The sequence below is a fragment of the Cygnus atratus genome, chromosome 19 (assembly GCF_013377495.2).
Source record: "Cygnus atratus isolate AKBS03 ecotype Queensland, Australia chromosome 19, CAtr_DNAZoo_HiC_assembly, whole genome shotgun sequence".
Classification (NCBI taxonomy): domain Eukaryota; kingdom Metazoa; phylum Chordata; class Aves; order Anseriformes; family Anatidae; genus Cygnus; species Cygnus atratus.
Genome location: NC_066380.1, coordinates 6,095,037 through 6,114,588, shown reverse-complemented (window position 1 = coordinate 6,114,588; position 19,552 = coordinate 6,095,037). Strand labels below are relative to the sequence as shown.

The 19,552-nt window shown below is 47.2% G+C and overlaps 1 protein-coding gene across 2 annotated transcripts; it reads right to left on the bottom strand.

Annotated features, from left to right (window-relative positions):
- Positions 1-144: 144 nt before the first annotated feature.
- CRAT (carnitine O-acetyltransferase) lies at positions 145-19,485 on the bottom strand. 2 transcript variants are annotated; one of them, XM_035554969.2, is made up of 15 exons: positions 19,307-19,485; positions 17,403-17,505; positions 15,970-16,233; positions 15,385-15,503; positions 12,996-13,049; positions 11,833-11,998; positions 11,087-11,261; positions 10,407-10,585; positions 9,232-9,332; positions 8,670-8,789; positions 8,055-8,177; positions 7,709-7,844; positions 7,171-7,233; positions 6,514-6,651; positions 145-5,955 (listed from the first exon to the last, which is right to left on the bottom strand). In XM_035554969.2, the coding sequence occupies exons 1-15, from the start codon at positions 19,483-19,485 to the stop codon at positions 5,740-5,742; spliced, it is 2,136 nt and encodes a 711-aa protein (XP_035410862.1). In that variant the 3' UTR covers positions 145-5,739. The 2 variants fall into 2 exon arrangements, with proteins under 2 accessions (XP_035410862.1, XP_035410863.1); XM_035554970.2 differs by lacking the exon at positions 17,403-17,505 and having other exon boundaries at positions 19,307-19,435.
- Between the last annotated feature and the right edge of the window lie 67 nt (positions 19,486-19,552).

The window sequence follows — 19,552 nt, the reverse complement described above, 5'->3', positions numbered from 1 at the left end:
TTTTTTTTCTTTTTATTTTTTTCTTCAGCATGAAATATACACACTATTTATTTTTTTAAACGGAGCTATTGTTTTTGGGGTGGGTGAGGCATTGTGTGTTTTGTTTTGCTTTTTGTTTGGGTTTTTCTTTTTTGGAAGAAGATGACAAAACTAATCTCCAGTTGGTCGTGCTTAATTAGGGCTTTTAGTTTTGAAAAATTTCTCAAGAGGGGAGGGGACCTAAGATGGTGTAACATAGGTAGAAGGGAGAGGAAGGTTTTCTTTCCTTTCTGCCACCAGTTTGGGAGATCAAATTCAATTCCAACTGCACTTTGTACAGATAGAAAGAAAGCACTAAAGATTTGATTTTTAACACTAGTGATGGTTCTGTGGGGAAGCCTGCACGGATTCCATTAAGGGGAGTGTGTGTGTAAAAAAAAAAAAAAAAAAAAAAAAACAAAGGAGAACCGAAATACACTGATATATATATTTTTTTCCACTGCTGCTCCTGGTGTGTAATTAGCAAGGCTGTCTTTCTGAGAATCTCTTCTAGGTGGCAAGATTACCATACATATCTCATGTTTATTTCATCTCTTCCTTTATTCTTTTATTACCTCAGGGTTGCTGGGATCTGTACAGCTTCTGTTGTTGTACTTGGTGTGCTACCGATGGCGCTCGAAAGCCCATTGGTTATAAGCAATGCTATGCTCCAATAAGTCAGCCCAAAGCCTTACAAAATTCAGTTGCTAGTCTCTGTCTTAAGCACTGGATTTTTATTTTATTTTATGTTTTTGTTAAAGCTCAAGGGAGGGATTTTTTTAAGAATGAACAGTGACAACCATAAAGAAATAATAAGGTGAACAACTAATAACTAGCTCAGTTGCTGTTTGAATCTTCTGAAGTCTTGTTAGAGTCCGGTTGTGAACTCAGTAGTGAGCTTATTTTAGCAGATACTCCTACCAGTTCTTACAGGGGGTTGTTTGGGGTTCTGCAGGCATAATCTTGAGTGCCAAACTCCTGCAAGCAAGTTTTGCTTTCCATCCTTCTTCCATTTTGATTCCTCGTTTGGCCAGTCAGCTCTCTGGATGCTGTGTCTCTGTGGGAGTGTGCCTGCCATCTGTGTGTGCTCCAACTTCAGTGATCCATGAGTTAACCTGGCAAGGGCTATACTCAACGTGCTTCAGGGCTGTGCATGGACACTTTCTGTATTTCTAGTATATAATGCAGCAGTTCAAGTGTAACTACAGAGAAATATTTATTCAAAGCACAACTGACTTGAACTTTCACAGATAAAGGACAGCTTCTGAACTGGCTCAAAGGTCATCGGTGTGCCTTCGATGCAGTCATGTGAGCAGAGGTAAAATGACTGTCACATCTCAGTCTTGCTGCCTGTTTTTACTATCTTCACTTTAAACAGACTCCTGCATTATAAAGCTGCTTGAAGTGAGATGTATTTCTGTTCACCTTGGTTTTGATATATATATATATATATATATTTATTTTTTTTAAGTTTTCATCTGTGCCTGTTGCCATAGGAATTTGTGTGTTCATACGGAGTGGGAGTTGGCTGCTGTAGAAACTGTTGGACAACCAGAGTACTAACTGTAGAAAGTAGTGATCCTGATCTAGGAGATCAGGAATTAAGCTGTTTAAGCTTGTCTGTTCAGGTAGCTTTGCATAGTAAACTGTTTTTCACTTGCATCAAACCAGATTTAAGAACTGTTTAGTTTTTTTTTCCCCATAACATAGGCAGTCCTGTTTCTGTTAACATCTGAAGGACCTGAGCACTGGATCTGCTTTGAAGGTGTATCAGAATAAAGAGGCACCTTACAGCTTTCACAAGGACATTCAGTCTGACTTAAAATAGCTCTATTAAAATTGGGACAGGACATCAAGTAGGCCATGTGACATGGCGGTACCATATGTTTGAATCTGAAAGCTGGTACTAATCACTTACTACTTGCAAACCCAATTATTTTCTCCTTGTATCTCTTACAAGTTAACTTACAAAGCAAGAAAGAGGATCACAGCTCTCTTTTCCAAGGACAAGGCTGAAAGAAGATTGTTTAAAGAGTGACTAGCACTTTCCCAGCTTCTTGTAAGCTGTTTTGAAAGACAGCTGGAAAAATTGTGTGGAAGCACCAATTGAACTAGAGCACAGGGAAGAGACTGCATCTCCTCATGGAGAGCAGTATAACGTACAAAGCTGTTCCTCTTCATGTTGCCTTCAAACCCAAGCTCCCTACAGTAATGCTTAGGAGTAAGAGAGGGAGAAGAGCTCTTGTAAGACTCTGTAATAAACTCTCCTGTGTTCTGTGATCTGTTTGTTATCTGCATCTTCTGCCTGCTCTTCCTGTACCTTTCCAGAAATACTTGCAATACTTGGTGGTAGAAATTTGTTAGTGATCCCATGGATTTTTCTTAACTAAATGGTGCTGTGCAGGAAAAAGATTCCGGCTCTGCCTTATTATCCTATACTTGTACGAAGTCTCCTGCCACTAGTTTCTAAAATATTTCCTCTGGAATAGATGGCTTTGCAAGCAGATGCTTTCAAGTTCCTCCCCTGTACTCAAGGGCTGGATGGAGATGTTAAGACAATAAAAGGAAGATGACAGAATGTCATGGTTGGCTGTTCTTGCTGTCCCCACACACAAACGTTCTCCTGTAAGGGCAGTAATGTAACTTCTGCAGTGACTAAGATTTAAGCCTTTTTGTAACACTTGTTTATTGTGTTTATTCGAAGCTTATTTGAAGAACATTTCAAAACTTTGCACGACATGGATTACACTATCAAAACAGAACTTAATACAGCTAACCAGCAAAGCATGCAAACACTACCAGGCTCTATCAGAAATTGCACTTATACCCCAGGAGTTAGTTGAATGTTCTCAGTCTATGCATTTCTTTGTTTGCTCCAAATCAGTAGTTTTTCCAGAAGTTAAGTTTTGTGTACTTAACGTGGCTTTAAGACTATGGACATCTCTCACTAAAGCAATCAGACAATCAAAACCAGGGAGGAGAATAGTACTCAGTAAGCTGACGCTGGAAAAAATTGGAAGTATGAATCAGAATACTATCACATTTTAGAACTTGCACAATAAAAGACTTTTTTTTAAAAAAAGGAGAAACCTTGTAATGATTTTAGTGTCCTTTCAAGCACTTCAAAAAAGTTTTTCATCTGAATTTCACCTCCATATATCCTTAAGAATGCATAAAATGCTTTAAGAATCTCGTCTTTCACTGTGATACTGTTCTTCTTGCAGGCACTCTGCTGAAGCTAGTGGGATATCCAGATTTAGATCCAAGACAGATCAATCCCATCTTCTGAGATATATTCATAGCAGAGTGTGCTTCTGCTTAATTTTTAATAGGCACTTTCCTTTGAGACCCTTTGCCTTTCATAAGACAGTAGAAAAGGGCCAGTTACAAATACTTAAGTGGCAATACTGTAGTATTGGTGGTTGAAGGCATTGCAGACACAAAAGTAACTCATCCCCTAGCACAGAGGCTGATTCAGTACCGGGGAAGGATTACTTTAGCAAAACAAATATTTTTCAAATTAAAAGGCTCCATAAAAGTAGATACTGTTATTTCAGCAAGGTGTGGTCTTTTACGTAGTATTTACAATAGCTTACACTTTGATAATACCAAGTATCCTCTTGCAGTTTTCAGTCTACTTCACAGCAGAGGAGTAACAGAGCAGGGATGTGTGTTCACAGGTTTGTAGCGTTCCCACTGTGCGTGTTTTTTTTGTTTTGTTTTGTTTTCCCCACTATCTTACTCCATTCAGGATTCTTCTAAAAGATCAACTAAATCCATGTAAATGATGTGAAAGTGGCAGTTCATACAATCACTGGCTGTGCAGGTGAGTTTCAGTTAAATTTTCCTTTTTAAGGTTTATTTAGGTATATGAAGTTTTAAAGTAAAATCCTTTTAGAAAAAAATGCAATACGCATGTGTCTTTCAAGAAGCAGATCAGAATAATATTTTTCTCTAAACTGGTTTAGTGCAAACTTCATACATGTTTACCAAGGCACTTTGATCACGTCCCTTGCTAGTCTATCATCATAAAAGTAGCAATTATGATGAAATATTTCCCTCTAACAAAACAGGCCATCAGACTTGTAATGCTTCTTGTTTATGGTGATGTTCTAACAGTCACATCTTGAAGGGTGTGCAGTTTAAATATTAAATTAATTCCTGTTGCAGAAATAGCACTAGAATTCTTCATTACCATACAGTTTTACTAAATAAAAATAAAAGGAGCCTGGATTCTGGCAGATTGATTGGACGTAATGCTTACAAAAGTTCCTATGCTAAAATTGTATGTTAATGTTTTTTATATAATCTTTTACTGTCTTAAGTACATCAGCTGAACATGAAAACGCTATTACAAGCTCCATGTCTTTCACAGAATAGAGCTGGCACAAATCTGAGTAATGCTGCAGTAAGAAAGAATTCCAGAAACGGTGCCGTACTGTTACTGCAGAACAGCGGCTGCTAAAGTGGACAAACATGTAAAGTGCCTCCACGTTCTCAGCTTTCTTCCTCTTTTCAAATGCTTCTGTGCCTCTAACACAGAGTGATGTGTAGAAGGGATATTCTGCAGCTGATTTTTCTTTGGCTCTGACAGATTTGATTTCTGTGGGCCAAAATCAAAAGCGTATTCTGGAGTTGCTGATCAGAAATATTTCTGTTTATCCACAACTTAGGCATAACCTTTTATGCATAAATGTGGTTTCTGAAAGCAAGGTATAAAACCACCTTAGATGTAATGTGTGCCCTGAAGGAGAATAGGCATGTGGCTCTCTGACTAGTAAACAGAACGTCAGCATCTGTTTCTTTTCCTCAGCTCCAAAGAAAGGTACAAAGAAGCAACTGTTCTGCTAAAATGCATAGGCAATTCCTTTTCATCTCCACAAAAGTTAAGGTACCTAAAGCCAAACTTAGCAAAACCTGTGTGAGAGAGAAGTTTTGTATGACTAGGCCTGCAACAGCAAGCTTCGACAAAAAGCCCAGAACAAAGCAAACAACAACAAAAAAAACTACCTTAGCTTGTAGTGGGTGATGTACTCGTGTTAGTTGGGTCAGTGCAACAGAAAGGAGATCTCAGCATCTTAAAACGAGGGGAAGGGAATGTTCCCAGGCCTATAAAGCACATAATGACCAGGTGTCTGGGGTTGGTAAAGTGCACTCTTAACAAGACTGGGTCTGCTCTGACTTAAGAACTTCTTTCTCCCCTTGCCAAAGTTCAATGGTGATGTTTTGCTGGAGTATACGAGAACTCTTCAGACAAGTTTCAAAGATGCTGCACTCTCCAGAAGACTAAACCGGAAAAAGGCTTGGTCTTAACAGTAGTTCCATCATAAAACAAACATTCCCTGCTTTTCCTGGAGAAGAACTCCGTTCCTCACCAAATGGATTTAGATACTGGTAAGGACTGTGCTTTCTATATTCTTTTACAGTAAGTTCCATAAAAAGATCCTATTTCAGTCCTCTTTGAGGACAGGAAGGTGCACTTTGCATTGATGGGAGAGGACAGGTCAGTTCCACTTTGGTTTAAGACAATGCTTCCTCTCACTGCACAGTCTAATATCTGCGGATGGCAATTCTGTAATGTCTTGCTGAAAACAAATGGTAGATGCCCTCCTGGGTTCCAGTCAGGGCAAGCTGTCCTCTCAATCATTTTCTGAGGAACTGGGAACTTCAGTGCATGAGGGACAGCGCCTTTAGCTGGGGACTGTGCATCATATTTGCCTCTTACAGTTTGGATTTGGGAGTGGACTGGAGCAAGATCCTCATGTCTAGCAGTGCTTTCTCAAGATAATGTGCCATACGAGCTGCGTTTGTGTCAGCACAGCTGTTGAATGCTGAAATTGCGAAGTTGATATGTTCATCCATCGGGTTGTAACAGACTCCGTAGCCATCTGGAACCACGGGACCAAAACACATCACACAGTCTGTCTTTGCTGGGACCTGTGGAGACAACGTAATTAAGCTTCTAACTAGCCAGACAGAAACACAGCTATCAAATGCTAACAACTGTGTCAACAGTAGAAGAAACTGCTATCTCACGAAAATGCTCTACAGAGGGCCTTTTTGGTCAGACACACCTACCAGTGCACACGTATTTGCTGGAGTCTGCCATTTTGTAGTAATTTGATTTCTTGTGCTTCCGCAAAGGAGAATTCTCCCCAACACGAGCTTGTAGTAATAAGTCATGAGTAGAACTTACTCAGTAAGAACCACGGTATGGCAGATAAACAAGGCTATTTTGGCATCTAACTCTAACTGATACCACTTGCATGTAGACACCAAGCACTGCAGGTGATCTAGGCGTTGGTTATGCTGGTGTTTTTACAGGGGTGAGAGGCAGCAATAAGATCAGAGCTGCAGCTTAATGGGATAGGTAGCAGGCTTAAACTTTTCTGTCCTCAAATGGAGATGAGTTTCTAATGGAAAGGGATGAGGGACAAATGTGGGGAAGAAGGACAATGAACAGAGCGCTTCCATCGTTGCTCAAATGAGGCCTACCTGGCTGGTTGAGAGATTGAAGTGCATTGCAACAGCATATGCTGTGTCCATGAACAGCTCAGGCATGCTCACTAGGTCCTCAATAGCTTGAAGCTTCAAACCTAAGAGGTGGCGGTCTATTGCGTTCCCCCTTATTGCCTGTATAGAAGGAAGAGTAGGTGAGAGCTTGTCGTCTAGCATGAAAGTGAGCAACACTATCAACTCTGGGGAAAAAAACAAAACAAAAGCATTTCTAAATATCTGTCAAGTCTACAACTGGGTATTGCCTTTAGGAGCAATACTCAGTCTTGTTTCAAACGCCTGACAATTAAACACCCCAGTGGAACCAACCTTACAGTTCCTGTCTATGTGCCTGTGGTTTAAGGGGGCCTCATGCAGCCATCACATTTATTAGCTACAATGACAGTGAAGACCAAAGCTATTTTGATATTTGTTTCTTTTAATTTTTCTCCTGTCACAAGGGGCACTTACACTGCTAGCTAGAGAGAAGGCGTTCAGGCAGTGCCCTAGAGCACTGTCAGATCAGAGTTAGCTCTGTGCAACAGTACTAATGGCCACATTGTTATGCTGCAGAGATAATGCTCTTTAGGTCTCATCTTTAGCCAGAACCCCCATTTACTGTGTAAAACCCCAAGCATAGTTGCAGAGATCACTTACCATATCCGTGTATTCCCTGTGGGCCTGGGTAGCTCTCCTCAGTAAGTCTGCTTTCTCCTGGTCCTGAGGAGAATACACAGATTGTAAGTTTTTGTCCAGAATGGGTAACCTCATTTTGGCTGTTCCCGTTGGATGGGGGCATTTCTGCCTTGTGTATCTATGTCAAACTGATGTTAATCTTTAAATTGTTGTTTGGCTGTGTTAAGTCACTCTGAATGTAACCATTCAGAGTTCTCCATCCATCAGCAGGAGAACTTAATGCGAGTGGCTAAGCAGACTTCTAGAAGGGAGAGACTTCTTTTCGGTAAGATTAGATAACTTCACATGTATCGAAAGCTAGGGAAACAACGTGTGAGAGGACAGCCAAATGAAACCCAAGGTGTGCAATTATATACTCCAAGCTGTGTTGCAGTTTAACCTTTCTATCAGGTACAGGTCTGCTTAGCTGAAACCAGCTGACATAGGGTTAGCCAAATAAGTAGCTTTCCTTATTTTCTGTAGTGGAGTCCTCTCACTCCACTTCTTTTGAGATCCTCACCGATTTGTCAGGGTTGTCCATGGATTGCACAAACTTAAGAGAGTCGACAGAAGTGGAGCGGATGGTGTCTGTGCGGCCCAGACGGAACATCCTTAGCGATGCACTCTCATATGTGGCACAGGCGTGGCCATACATCCTGGGAGAGGGAGAAGAAAGTCAGAATTGTAGAACAGTTTGGGTTGGAAGGGACTTTAAAGATCATCTTAATTCCAACCTCCCTGCCGTGGGCAGGGACACCTTCCACTAGACCAGGTCAGCCTGCTAGAGGCTCGTTTGTGACACTTTTATCGAGCTCACATATTTGAGTCTGAAGGTGAAGAGGTTGAAAAACTGTTAGTGGTCTTACCTGTAATATGCTAGCTGCAGGGCCAGCTGGATAAAAGCATCAGGACTTATCTTTTCTGACTTGGGGAAGGTTTTCCCAAACTGATGAAAGACCATGACTTTAACATCCAGGTCTTCAACCATTCTGCAAGGAAAGAAAGAGGAAGTGTTCCTTCACCCTGTTGCCTATTTTAGTAACATAAAGGTATGACTTGGCTTCCATGAGGCTGAGAGAGAACAGGGTACTTGGACCTGACCTACGCAGGGACCCACAGCTCCATCATACACAGAGCCATTTAGACAGCATCACGGAGGTGAGCTTTTTTGGCCACTGCTACATATCTGCACTGAGTTAGATGGGCTTACGTCTTTGTGTATATCTAGTAACCCTAGCTGGATCCACTAAAGCCTTGCTCTTTCTCAGTGAAGTGGGATGGATAAGCAATTGCCCCTTTTCGGCACCTTTGTTTCCTCTTGGCAGGTGGCTTCAGCATGCTTTTCAGCTAGGTTCGATGCTGTTGACCCAAGTTACTTGGAAACGCCCCTGGTTGCAGCAGGGGAAGGCTGACATGTTTCAAATGGGGGCATGAGTTACTCTGAGTCACTGGAGTGCAGACTTCTGAGTGTATATACGTACATGTTGAGGTTCTGCTTTGCCTTCTCTATGTCGTTCTTGATTTCTGGAGTGATGTTAAACCGCAGCTTCTTGGGCATTGGCAGAGGAATCATCGGTGATCTCACCAGTTCAGGTTTCTTCCTGCTCAGAAAAATGACTACCTTTAACCAGTCCTTTGATGCGAAGTTCAGCTAAGCACAGTAGAACCTGTGCAGAAATGCACAGGAGATCAGCCCTGGCACTTTGTGACGCTTGTCACATGCTGAAATATTCACGGTGCCATTACAATGCTTTTTGAGGGCCAAGAGCAGTCTCTTCTGTGCCTCCTGCCCAAAAGGAACGCCTCTCCCAGGCAAAAGTGCTGCTAACTCTGAACAATGGCATTCCCTAACAACGGAAGCAGCGTGAGCTTGGACACTCAATTCTCATCGCAAATGCAAGAACTACTATAACTGAATAGCATGCCATTACCCTTCTTCTAGAACAAATTCTTGGTGGGCTAGGAAGAGGCATGTTCTTGGGGAAGCAGGTGGTTTAAAACCTATTTCCAAAGCCGAGGAAAAGCAGAGAAGGCAGGACTCACGTGTACTCCACGATGTGATCCAGAAGAGCAACGATGGGTGGGCCTTCTGAAGGAGCGTGCTCGTATACGAGACCACAGGAGCCGTCTTCAGCAATGATGAACTGTGAGAGAGAGTGAAGGAGAGTGCTGAGGATGGACATCCAGTACGTGAAGCAGGAGCTACCCGGAGAGAGCTCTTAGTATCTCACTGCTCCATACCAGAATGGACAACGATCCTTTTCCTGCGTGCTCGAAAGGTAACACAAAGGTCTCATTTAGCAATAGAAGTCTTTGAGCAGGTCTAGAAGGATCTGATAGCACTGTTAGTTTTGCAAAATTAACTGGATAAAAGAGTGTGCCTGATAGCTATGCTGGTGTGCTCAGTGCCCTGGCACTACAGAGTGGTTCAATGGATTTGATTTATTTAGATGCACACGTAATACAGGAATAATATCGCCATGTGCTGACTTAGCCTTACTTTTCAATTAGCTGAAGCATCTAAGCTCTATCCCATCGATGAAGAGTTCCAAATAGGAATAAAATAACTGAAAACACAGAGTTCAGCAGAGATGAGAATCTTTTAAAGCACCACTGTGACAATCTGTGAGCCAAGACAGGAGAAGCTTGAATAACAGCTGCTCTTGAACGCTCTTGACAAGACTGAATGGAGAAGAGAACAGAGGGATGCTGTGGGATGGCAGCTGATGCTTGGAAGAAAAAAAACAACGAAACAAAACACCACCACAACCAAAAAAATAATAAAAAATAAAAACCTAAACTCTACAACCCTGGGCAGCTTCTGGCAGAAACAGGAAAAGTGACAAGCCTAGGGAAAATACAAGAAACAGACCTCCCTATGTTTGGGCTGCCTCCAAGCAGATGAGGCATTGTTCACCGCAGGCAGAAAATTGATTTACAAGGAACACACAGAATAGCTACACTGAGTAAGCGTGGGCAGAGGCAGTGAAAGGAATGAAAAGTCCCTGAAGCAGGAATGAGTGTTTGTGGTGACAGCAAGGGAAACCAAAAGATTGCATGCTGTCAGCTTCCCTACTTTGTCTCTCCTATTTTTGCACTTTGGTATTAGAGAAACTTTCCTGCAAAAGTTTCTGGATCTTCTTGGGCCCTTATAATCTCAGGAAAAATCATCTCTGTCAGACCCACGTCTTCAAAATCTTTAGAGCATCAGCACTTACTTGAAGGGTTTTGTCGAACCATCGGTTCCCGCTGTTCCAGCGGCTGCCTCCACCGTGCAGCATCTGAGCGGCCACGCGGCTCTTGTAGATGTCCTCAGACACCCGTGGCATTGGGGCGTCAAGGCAGACAGTGCATATGCTCTTCTCAATCGTACGCACAGATTCCTTGTTGGTCTTATCTGGGAGAGAAAAGGAACAGCAAATAAGAAAGGGGAGATGAAATACTTCATCTTAATTGGAGAGAGATTGGAATTTGAAAGAGGAAGTTTGAAGGATGCAGTGTTGGATCCCCGTTGTACCACAAGGCAGTATTTGTCATTGTGGGGTTAATCACTTATTACAGTTTTAGGTAGTTGGGTTGCTACAGGTGCAAGCATGCTGCATTCAGCCTCATATTTTCATGGTTCTTATATCTCACCCATTTGCAAGGCAACAAACTCAAGGATTTCAGGTTTAACGCATCAAACTTCAGACTTCGTGTGTGTACCTTCTAAAACAGATAAAGCAACACTTTGCAATGAAATTATGTTTCTTCTTTTGGGGTGGAAAATTCACATATCTGCCCAGACCAAGCTTCGAAAGCTTTCCGAAGGAAAGAACCGAGCAGAGCACAGTGGTGAAGCTGGTATTCAAACATCTGTGGTGTTTGTTAGCACTTGCACATCGGGGGCTGCACAGACCTTTCAGGAGGTTGTTGTAAGCTTTTGCCCAGCTGTTTCGGTGGTTGGTGGTGAGGATCCCGATAGGTTCTTTGTTTGTTTGGAGGGAGGTGTTCCATATCTTCTCCAGCTGAATAAAGAGCTGGTCAGTGGTAAGGGGACTTCCATCGCTGTTGTAAACATCCAGCTCAAAGAACTGAAGGTGAAAAGAGCAAAGACATAGTGAATGAAAGAAGTCTACCTGCAGAAAAAGGGAGCAGCTGCTCAGAGGAGGTAAGAGCTGACCTAAGAACGCAGCTTGTAAGCAGACATTTGAAGGATGTTCAGAATTGAGAGACTCAAGTCCAAATCCCCTTGCAGGACGTAAATACAGCCCAGGTTTTAAGAAGCTCAGAAACCATGGTAATGAGGGCCAAGACACCTGAGGAATTCCCAGTTCCTAGACTCACCCACCACGGTAAAATTTTTACTAATTTCCACTTGCAGTTTCCAATTTGAGACCCAGTCTCCTAAGTCTGGACTGAGAGATGGGAATTGCAGGGACAAGAAAAAAAAAAAAGCTTTTTTCTGCCTCATCCCTTGCTCACATGGGGCAATCCCAGCTGTTGTCCAGCTAAAGCCAAAGAAGATAAAGGAAGGTGGAATGCATCCCTGGTAAGGCAAACCCTGTGGGTAGAGACTTTCTGTTCGCTTTTCTCTAGCGGCACAGCTTGCTGAGAGAGACACGTGCATTGAAACAAACCTTGAGAGCCCAAGAGCTGCCATACCTGGAAGTTGTGAACCACTGTGATGTGTCTGGACTGCTTCTTGCCTTTGGCGTAGTTGACAATGGAGTCCCGCTTGGGCCCAGGAATGCGGCAGGATGAGAGGATCTGGTAGTACTGGTTCATGCAGAGGGGCTTCCCACCCATGTACTCCACTGGAAGGGTCTCACTGGAGGCACAGCAAGGTAAGGAATGACGGGGAGAGAAAGCAGCAGTGAGAAGGCCTGTACTCCCCCACAAAACTGGCACAGGATCAGCCATGCAGCTGCTATATCTCCCTCCAGTAAGACCTAAATATGGGTGCTGGTGGCGTAAAAGGGCCATCCTTCCCCATTCCTACTAAATTTCTTAACAGGACTCACAGAAAGTGTCTGTTTGCTGCCTTTTATTTGTGAAGGGGAAAAACACTGTCCCCTCTACAACAGCAGAGAAATAGATCTGTGGGCCTCCTACGTAGCTTAGCATACACCATGCTGCCTGCAGAGAAGAATCCAGGGCACGTTATGCTGGGAGGTGTCTGGATTCCAGTAAAACGGCAAAAATAGGTTTTCAGCTATAATCTAGGGTGGTGGGTGCCCGATCTGCTATGACTTGTGAACCTGATTGGGCCTCAGTCATACTTCAACTACCCTTCTCGTGGTTGGCCCCGAGCCCTGTCTGAATTTGGCTCTACGGGTGTGACGTTGGCAGTGTGCGAGCAGATGCTATTTCGGGAACATAAATAATGTATGTTTGGCAGAGATTTGTTGGTGCTCAGAAGAGAGAGGGTAGGGAGGAACGAGTTTCTCCAAAGCTAGCTGGAAGATGAGAAACACCAGAAACCCAAAAGGAGAGAGACAAATTCTTGCTGCCTGAGCTATAACTTGTTCTGTGGGCAAACTCAAGTATGCAACTCCACAAGACTGTCAGGCTCGATCCCTCCAAGCGTGTTTGCATGCCAATGAGAGTGTTAAGGTAAACAAAGAACATGAAGAAGGGAAAGTAAATTTGCTTTTCTCTAGCAGTGGTGACCTTGGCAGTAAGCAACAATGTTGATTACGGTATCTCTTTTCAAATATGTGCTGTTTTCTTTTGGCTTTCTCTGTAAAAAGGAGATTAATTGACTAGACTAGGCCTCTCCGTGGCAGTAAGGAACGTGTAAGAAGTCAGGAAGGTTGCTAACTCACTTGTCAATCATGGTCTTGAAGTCCAGGATGCCCTCGATCAGCTTGGCAGCAAACCTGGAAAAATACCAAATGCAACAAATTGAGATTCAGACACGGAGTATCCGGGGCTGAGGGGTTAGCTGATCATCACGAAGAGTAGCAGAGCTTCTCTGCTCCGTAGGAAATTCAGCTTTTCTGCCAAGCCCTTGTTGTGTCCAGCACTGCTTAGCTGATGCAGTCACTATGGGGGTTTTAGATTGAGATTGCTGGATAGTCCAACCATGTGGCACTTGTTTTTTAACGTGAGTATATCGCCAGGGAATTCTAGGCAACTTTAAAGAAAGGGCATAGTTTGGAGGCATAACTGACCCTCTAACAGATGCATTTTCTACGATGTGTTTTGATTTTGGTCATATCCTTGTTCAGAGTCGTGGCAGTACTGAGAAGAGGGGACTTGTGCCTCTCCCTGGCCAGGAGCCAGCTGTGAGTTTCAAGTTCAGCCACAGCACTATCTCTGTATCCAAGACTCATCGCTGCTGATTTAGTTCCTACCCGCTGAGTGTTTTGCTGCTGATGCAACCCTAAGAGCATTCCTCTGGCACCGAAGGGTCTGAAACAAATGCAGGTATGCTGCACGCCGACGCTTCGGTGCTGGGTTTACTAGGATCAACATAAACACTGCAAATGTCAGCTCCCAGCAGGGAGGGAGCCTGTGACGAGCCACATCAAACTGCTTCGCTTGGGAGTGACAGATGGGCCTGCTCTGGCCTGGGAGCTCCCACCCAAGCACGGGAGGAAGGAGGCCGGAGGTCACTGTGACAAGAGGCTGCAGTCAGCTGAGCTTCAAAGGCTTCCACGTGGTAGGAGCATTTGGCGTTTGCAGGCAGTGTCACCTAGGTTTGCTCAGCGTCTCCATCCCTCGTAAAGATCAAAGGCAGGAACTCTGGGAACCTCAGGGCTGTTAAACAAATAAAGCGCATCTCCGCAAAAGTAGTTTTCAATGAAAATTACTTTGAGTTACTTCAGGAAGATACTGAAAAACCTGAAGAATAAAACAGCTGGGGAACAGAAGCGGGACAGCCTGTGCTCTGTTGCAGAGAGCAAAGAGCCTGGGAGCAGTTAGGGCTTCAGTGGGAGACGGTGGAGAGGTTTGGTAGTTGACTTACTTTCAGTCAGCAGTGTTGCCTGATTGAGGACTGAAGAATACTTTCTAAACTTGCCCTCTGATATCTGAAGCTTTAGCCTCAAGCCATGCTGTCGAGCTTCTTTATGCAGTCACAAGATGTACGAACACTTTTAAACTGTATTTTATACAGGAGCCCATATTAACATGAAGCTGCTCCATTCTACTGGTTGAAGCACCGATAGGGTACTATCTACTGTTTAGGTAACGTGAGGAAATATGAGCAAGAGTTTTCAAAGATGTTTGTGTAATCTTGCGCTGTGCTTGTAAGGCTCCCCCTCTGCACCCCGGTGAGGTGTGCGGAAGGGAGGATTTGTTCTCACCCTCGCTGCTCCCCTGGCTGGCGTGGGGATCTGCGGGGAGCTGTGGTGACATGTAATGGTGGGAAAGGTATTCCTGTGTAAAGGTCAGTGCAGAGGTCAATCGCAGATGGAGTTTGAAACACACACGTGGAGGTGGTTAAAAATTAAAGGGATCCCACAAGAGAGAGAGGATACGACTCAGAGGCTGGTGCAGGAATGAGTGAGGGAATCAGCTGTGTGCGTGGGCAGCAGTGGGCTGGAGCTGGCCGGGGGACACTGGTGCTCGCTGGCAGAAAGGAGCCAGACAAAAAGCAGGGTTTGATTGTAAGGGAGCTGGGGATGGAGAGAGGCTGGGGACGGAGAGAGGCTGGGGACTGTTAGTTTTCCAAACCATAAATCTGCAGGTGAAATGACAAAACAGGGGACAGTCCCTGCAGCAGCCTCCCCCATCCCTAAGAACTAGCAAATTCCAGAGACGTTTGTTTGGTCTCCCTTACACACCTGGCCTAGTTTTCATGTCTCCTTCAACTGCACACGCAATCTGAGCGCCTTCTCGTCTTTCGTGTGTCAGGTACATCCTCACAATGTCTCCAGTGAGGAGGTGTTGGCCATCGTGCAGTGAAGACTTGTGCTGAAGCAAAGACCAAAACTTAGGTTTTGAGTCTCAGCTCGGTGCCTGAACCACCAGACTCCTCAGTTTTCTGCCTTGGTGAGATACTCAATCTGGTGCAACCAGGATTTTCCTTAGAGCCTACCACCCTTTCCTTATCTGTACAGCCCGCTTGCACAGCACAGACAGGCTATCAAATTAGGTGATCGCATGCTCGTTACTCCCTTTCCCAGTCAGCCTGAACACCCTCTTCCCTGCCCGGTGGAGGTAGCTCATCCCATCTGAAGCCCAGGGGAAGGCAGAAATGGACTTTACCTGAGCTGACCTTGTCGATCCAGAAAATCCTGCTTAGGTAAGACCACACCAGGGCTGGAGTGCACCACGACTGGCAGGCGATACTCCAGGTAAGCTGTCTTCAGCCACCAGTCGGAGAGCTGGGATGGAGAAAGGCAAACATGCAGGCACGGCGTCTGCTGCTGTTTGACCCAAGCCCAGGCGAATGCTCTCAGCACGCTGCCCCCAGCTCTGCCCCACGCTTTGCAAACAGCGTGTGGGGGTTGTGCTTTGCTTATGGAATGGTAGAGGGGGATTGAGGCAGCGGGGGCTCTTGGTGCAGGGCTTGAGCAGAGAATTTCTTTCAACTGCTTAGGGCAGCTGTGCGATGCTAACAGGTTAAGGGATTTAGTGACCACAAACAAGGTCAGGGACTCCCTGTTTCGTAAGCTCCGCTCACCCAGATCCTGGTGAACTTGCACAGCTCAGGGAGGCCAGCGGCAGGCTGGTGATGAAAATGATGCAATAAAAACACAGATCCCAGTGGATGCAGCCAGCACATCGGAGAGGTGTGCAGCAGACCGCCTCCCTCCCTAATCAGCGCCCGGGGCCAAAGTCCCGACCTACCCAGTTCTCTGTTTTCTTGGCTCTCCTCTCCAGGCCTTTCTGCAGCCTCTCCCCGACGCCTCCCGGCTTGCGGAACTCGGCCACCAGCTCCTGCGTGTGGTTCAGCTCCTCCTCGCTGATGATGGGCTGCAGCATCTGCAGGTAGCGGTCCAGCGTCTGCTGCAGCGGCGGCACGGGGAGATGGGGCAGCGCTTCTTGATGAAGCAGGAATCTGCCCGGGATCTTGCCTAAAGCCGTCGGCTTCAGCAGGCCATAGGGCCTGGCCTGTAAAGCACAGAGCACATGTCGAGACACAAGTTCCCCCCGATGTCCGTGAGGTAGCAAATAACCTAGATCTGGGAGTCTCCATCCCAGATTGAAGGTGCACGGAGGTCTCAGCATGGGAGCAGAGCACACGAAGCGCCGGTGCAAGGTTCAGGTCTGCTGGCTGCATGCTCTAGCAATCTCTAGTCTCGTCTCTAGATGGTTGTAGGATCTCCCAAGGATCTCTGCTTGATCTCCTGAGATCCTGATTCCCATCTCATCAGAGGAAACACCGCCAGGATAATGAACCATCTCCCACTGTCTGGGCATGTTTCAGCTGCGTTTGACAATGTCAAACCCTTCCATCCCATGGTAAGTGGGAACAAAGTAAATTGTGAAAGAAATTTCCTCTTAGCCAGAAACTGTTTCATCGCTTCTTATGATGTACAACAGCGTCGTACGATACCCTCGTGCCAAATCAAACAACCCTTTACACTTTGAGGAGGCAGAATGTAGTTAAGGCGAGTCAAATCTGAGGCACAATTAACTCCCCCCGCCCCAGCTTTGGCCACGGATGGTTTATCACCAGCGACGGCCGGGGAGGACTGGCTGTGATGTGCTGGCCCTGGGGCAACGCTCCTTTGCTGGTGAACCCCCCATTTCGTGAAGGACCCAGCTATTTTAGGAGAACCTCTATCCAGTGGTGCCGTTACGGATCTGGCCAAATTATAGGGATCTTTGGAGAGGGGTCAGAGCGAACTGTTCGGGAAATCGTGGCTGATGTCAACAGGCTGCACAGATCGGACAGGGAGCAAAAGCCCTTAGAAAGCACCGCACCAGATGCTCTTCTACAGGACTCTGGACTTTGCCTGAGGATGCAAAGCCAGTGAGAACATGCCCTTTGCTTTCCAAAGCAATAAGAAAATAGGTGTCCGCCAGCCCCCGCCTCCCAAGAGTTAAGCACAGAGAAGAAGAAAGCTAAGTCTGCAAGGTGACAGTAGCCTTCTGTGCAGTGCTGAGCCCCCAGCGAAAATGCTCTACGCTCCTCGTAGGACCTGCTAAGAACTATGGGGTCAAGATCTGGGGAAGGAATGTTAAAAACAAGAGAAGGGGGAATTACTGAAGCATGAAAGGAGAGGGGCTGGGAAGAAATGAAGGGGGTTAATCATGGCAGCGTGGGCATACTGTACCTTCTCTGCTTGCTTCTGCTTCCTATCCATGGCTGGGAGGACAGAAATGATCGTAAAGCTCTCCCTCGGCCTGTCTTGGTTTCCTCTTCCCCCTGACAATGTGCTGCCCGGGCAGGGCGTCACCTCATTAGCAAAGTGCCACATGACTGCTCTGATCAGAGGGCTAAAGGCCAGACGCAGGCCCGGGAGAGCCGGGGGTAATCCGGGGGTAATCGGACCGTCCGATTGCATCAAGCGCCGCAAAGGCACCTCTTCAGGAAGCCCTCCCTCAGCTGCTGCCCGTCAGCCCCGTGTTGCCCGTTTGGTGCCTGCTGCTCTTTCTTCGATCGATAGTTCTGGGCCCCCAGCCATGGCAGAAGTGAGGGTGCTGGGCATGTTTTTCCCTCAGCACGCAGGAGCGGTGAGGGGCTTCTCCCTTAGAGGCTGCCTGCAGCGAAGCTGCAGCGGCCAGGGGGAGGGAAAGCAGAATATCTGCGGGCAGGAGGGACCCCAAGTTCTGTCCTGGAAGCAGGCGGCACCAGGGGGACAAGCACGGGAAGCACTTCTGTGGGTGATGGAGAATTTAGTCCCTTTACTCAGGTAAAGGTGGCCAGAGGGTGTTGGATGAGACCAGCTCTCCAGCAGGAACGGGTCAGTGACTGCGTCAGTAGGGGAATTAGTGGGGGACAGGAGCAGGTTCACTTTGGGGCTAAAGGTGGTGTCCTACTGCCCTCGCCCCCATGCACATATGATCGTTATTGCAAGGCTGTGGGGAGCTCTGGGCCACCAACCCTTAAAAAAGGAGTAAAAAAAACTATCTCCAAAGCAGGGCACCAACAGAACTGTGCTGTCGCAAGGACTATTACCCCATCTTTATGTCTGTCTGATCTACTGCGGGGCAGAGGAGCAGGTTTTAACGTAGCTAAGATCAAGTATGATGATCCCAAGCAAAGAGTTTCATATTTCCCTAGGGTTAACCAGGAAAATCCCAAACCGAAGTGAGAACACCCCAATTTAAAAGCACGGAGTGGTTTTGCATCTTTCCTCTTTTTTTTGCATCTTTTCCTCTTTCCTCTGCTTGCTTGGTGCGAGGTCAAAGCGCAGCACTTGGTGGGAGGAGGAGGAGCAGCGATCGAGGCCGAACGGAGGAGGCAGCTGGCAGCAAAGACAGCACAGAGCCCACCTTCTCCCCACAAGCGACAGGGAAAACGAACACCAGCGGGGAGCGGGGTGTGCGGCCGTGGCCAGCTCAGGCTGGTGCCGCTCCCCGGCCCTGTTCCAGCTCTGCAGCTGCCCTTTCCCAGAGCCTGCCAAGCTGCTGGGAAACCCACCTGCGGGCTGGGGCTGGAGGGCAGGAGGCATTTCAGAGCCGTGTCCGATTCCCAGCACGGCTGGAGGTGTCAGATGGCGGGGGTTTGTCTTTTCTTTTAAATCAGAAACCGGAGCCCGCTCACACCCCGAGACTTCGCTCGGGGAGCGAAGCCATCACGTAGCTCTCGCCGTCTCCCACCGCCGCCTCCTCCCTGTGGGATCTGCCGGGGGGCCGCCTTCCCCTGCCTGCTCCTCGGGAGGGGGCCTTGGGACGGGCGGCCCAGGGGGGTGCTGGGGTCACCGTCCCCGGGGGGGCTCACGGCCGGGCTGGACGCGGTGCTTGGGGCCAGGCTCAGCGGTGACACGGGTGGCAGGGGACGGTCGGACCAGCTGATCCTGAAGGGCTTTTCCAACCCGACGCACCCAGAATTACGTTCCCTCACGGTTTTAGGGTTCCCTGAACGCCAACCCCGCAGGGCTGAGCCCCCCCCCCCCCCCCCGAACGCCCCCTGCCCAGCCCCGCTCCAGCACCCCCCGAACCCGTCCCGTCCCGTCCCGTCCCGGGCCCGCCGCCGCCCCCTCGCCCGGCCCAGGCCCGCTGGGCCCCCACTCACCGCCGCCCTGGCCACGAAGGCCAGCATGGCTCCGCGCCCGCCGCCGCCCGCCCGCCGCAAGGACACCGGCGACACCGGGCGCCGCCGCCGCCACCACCGCCGCCGCCGCCCCGCTCGGCCGCCAAGGGGCGGGGCCGCCCCGCCGCCATCTTGGAGCGGGGCGAAGCCGGCGCTGCCATCTTGGATAAGGGCGCGGCCCCGCCGCTGAGGGAAGGAGGTGGTTTCTGAAGGGCGAGGCGGCTCCTC

Coding starts and splice junctions, on each gene's coding strand:
- CRAT (XM_035554969.2), bottom strand. CDS start 19,485: ATGGCAGCGCCGGCTTCGCCCCGCTCCAAGATGGCGGCGGGGCGGCCC. Junction 16,234..17,402: donor AGCAGAAGCAAGCAGAGAAG/GTACAGTATGCC, acceptor TGTGCTTTACAG/GCCAGGCCCTATGGCCTGCT. Junction 5,956..6,513: donor TCAATCTCTCAACCAGCCAG/GTAGGCCTCATT, acceptor TTGTCTCCACAG/GTCCCAGCAAAGACAGACTG.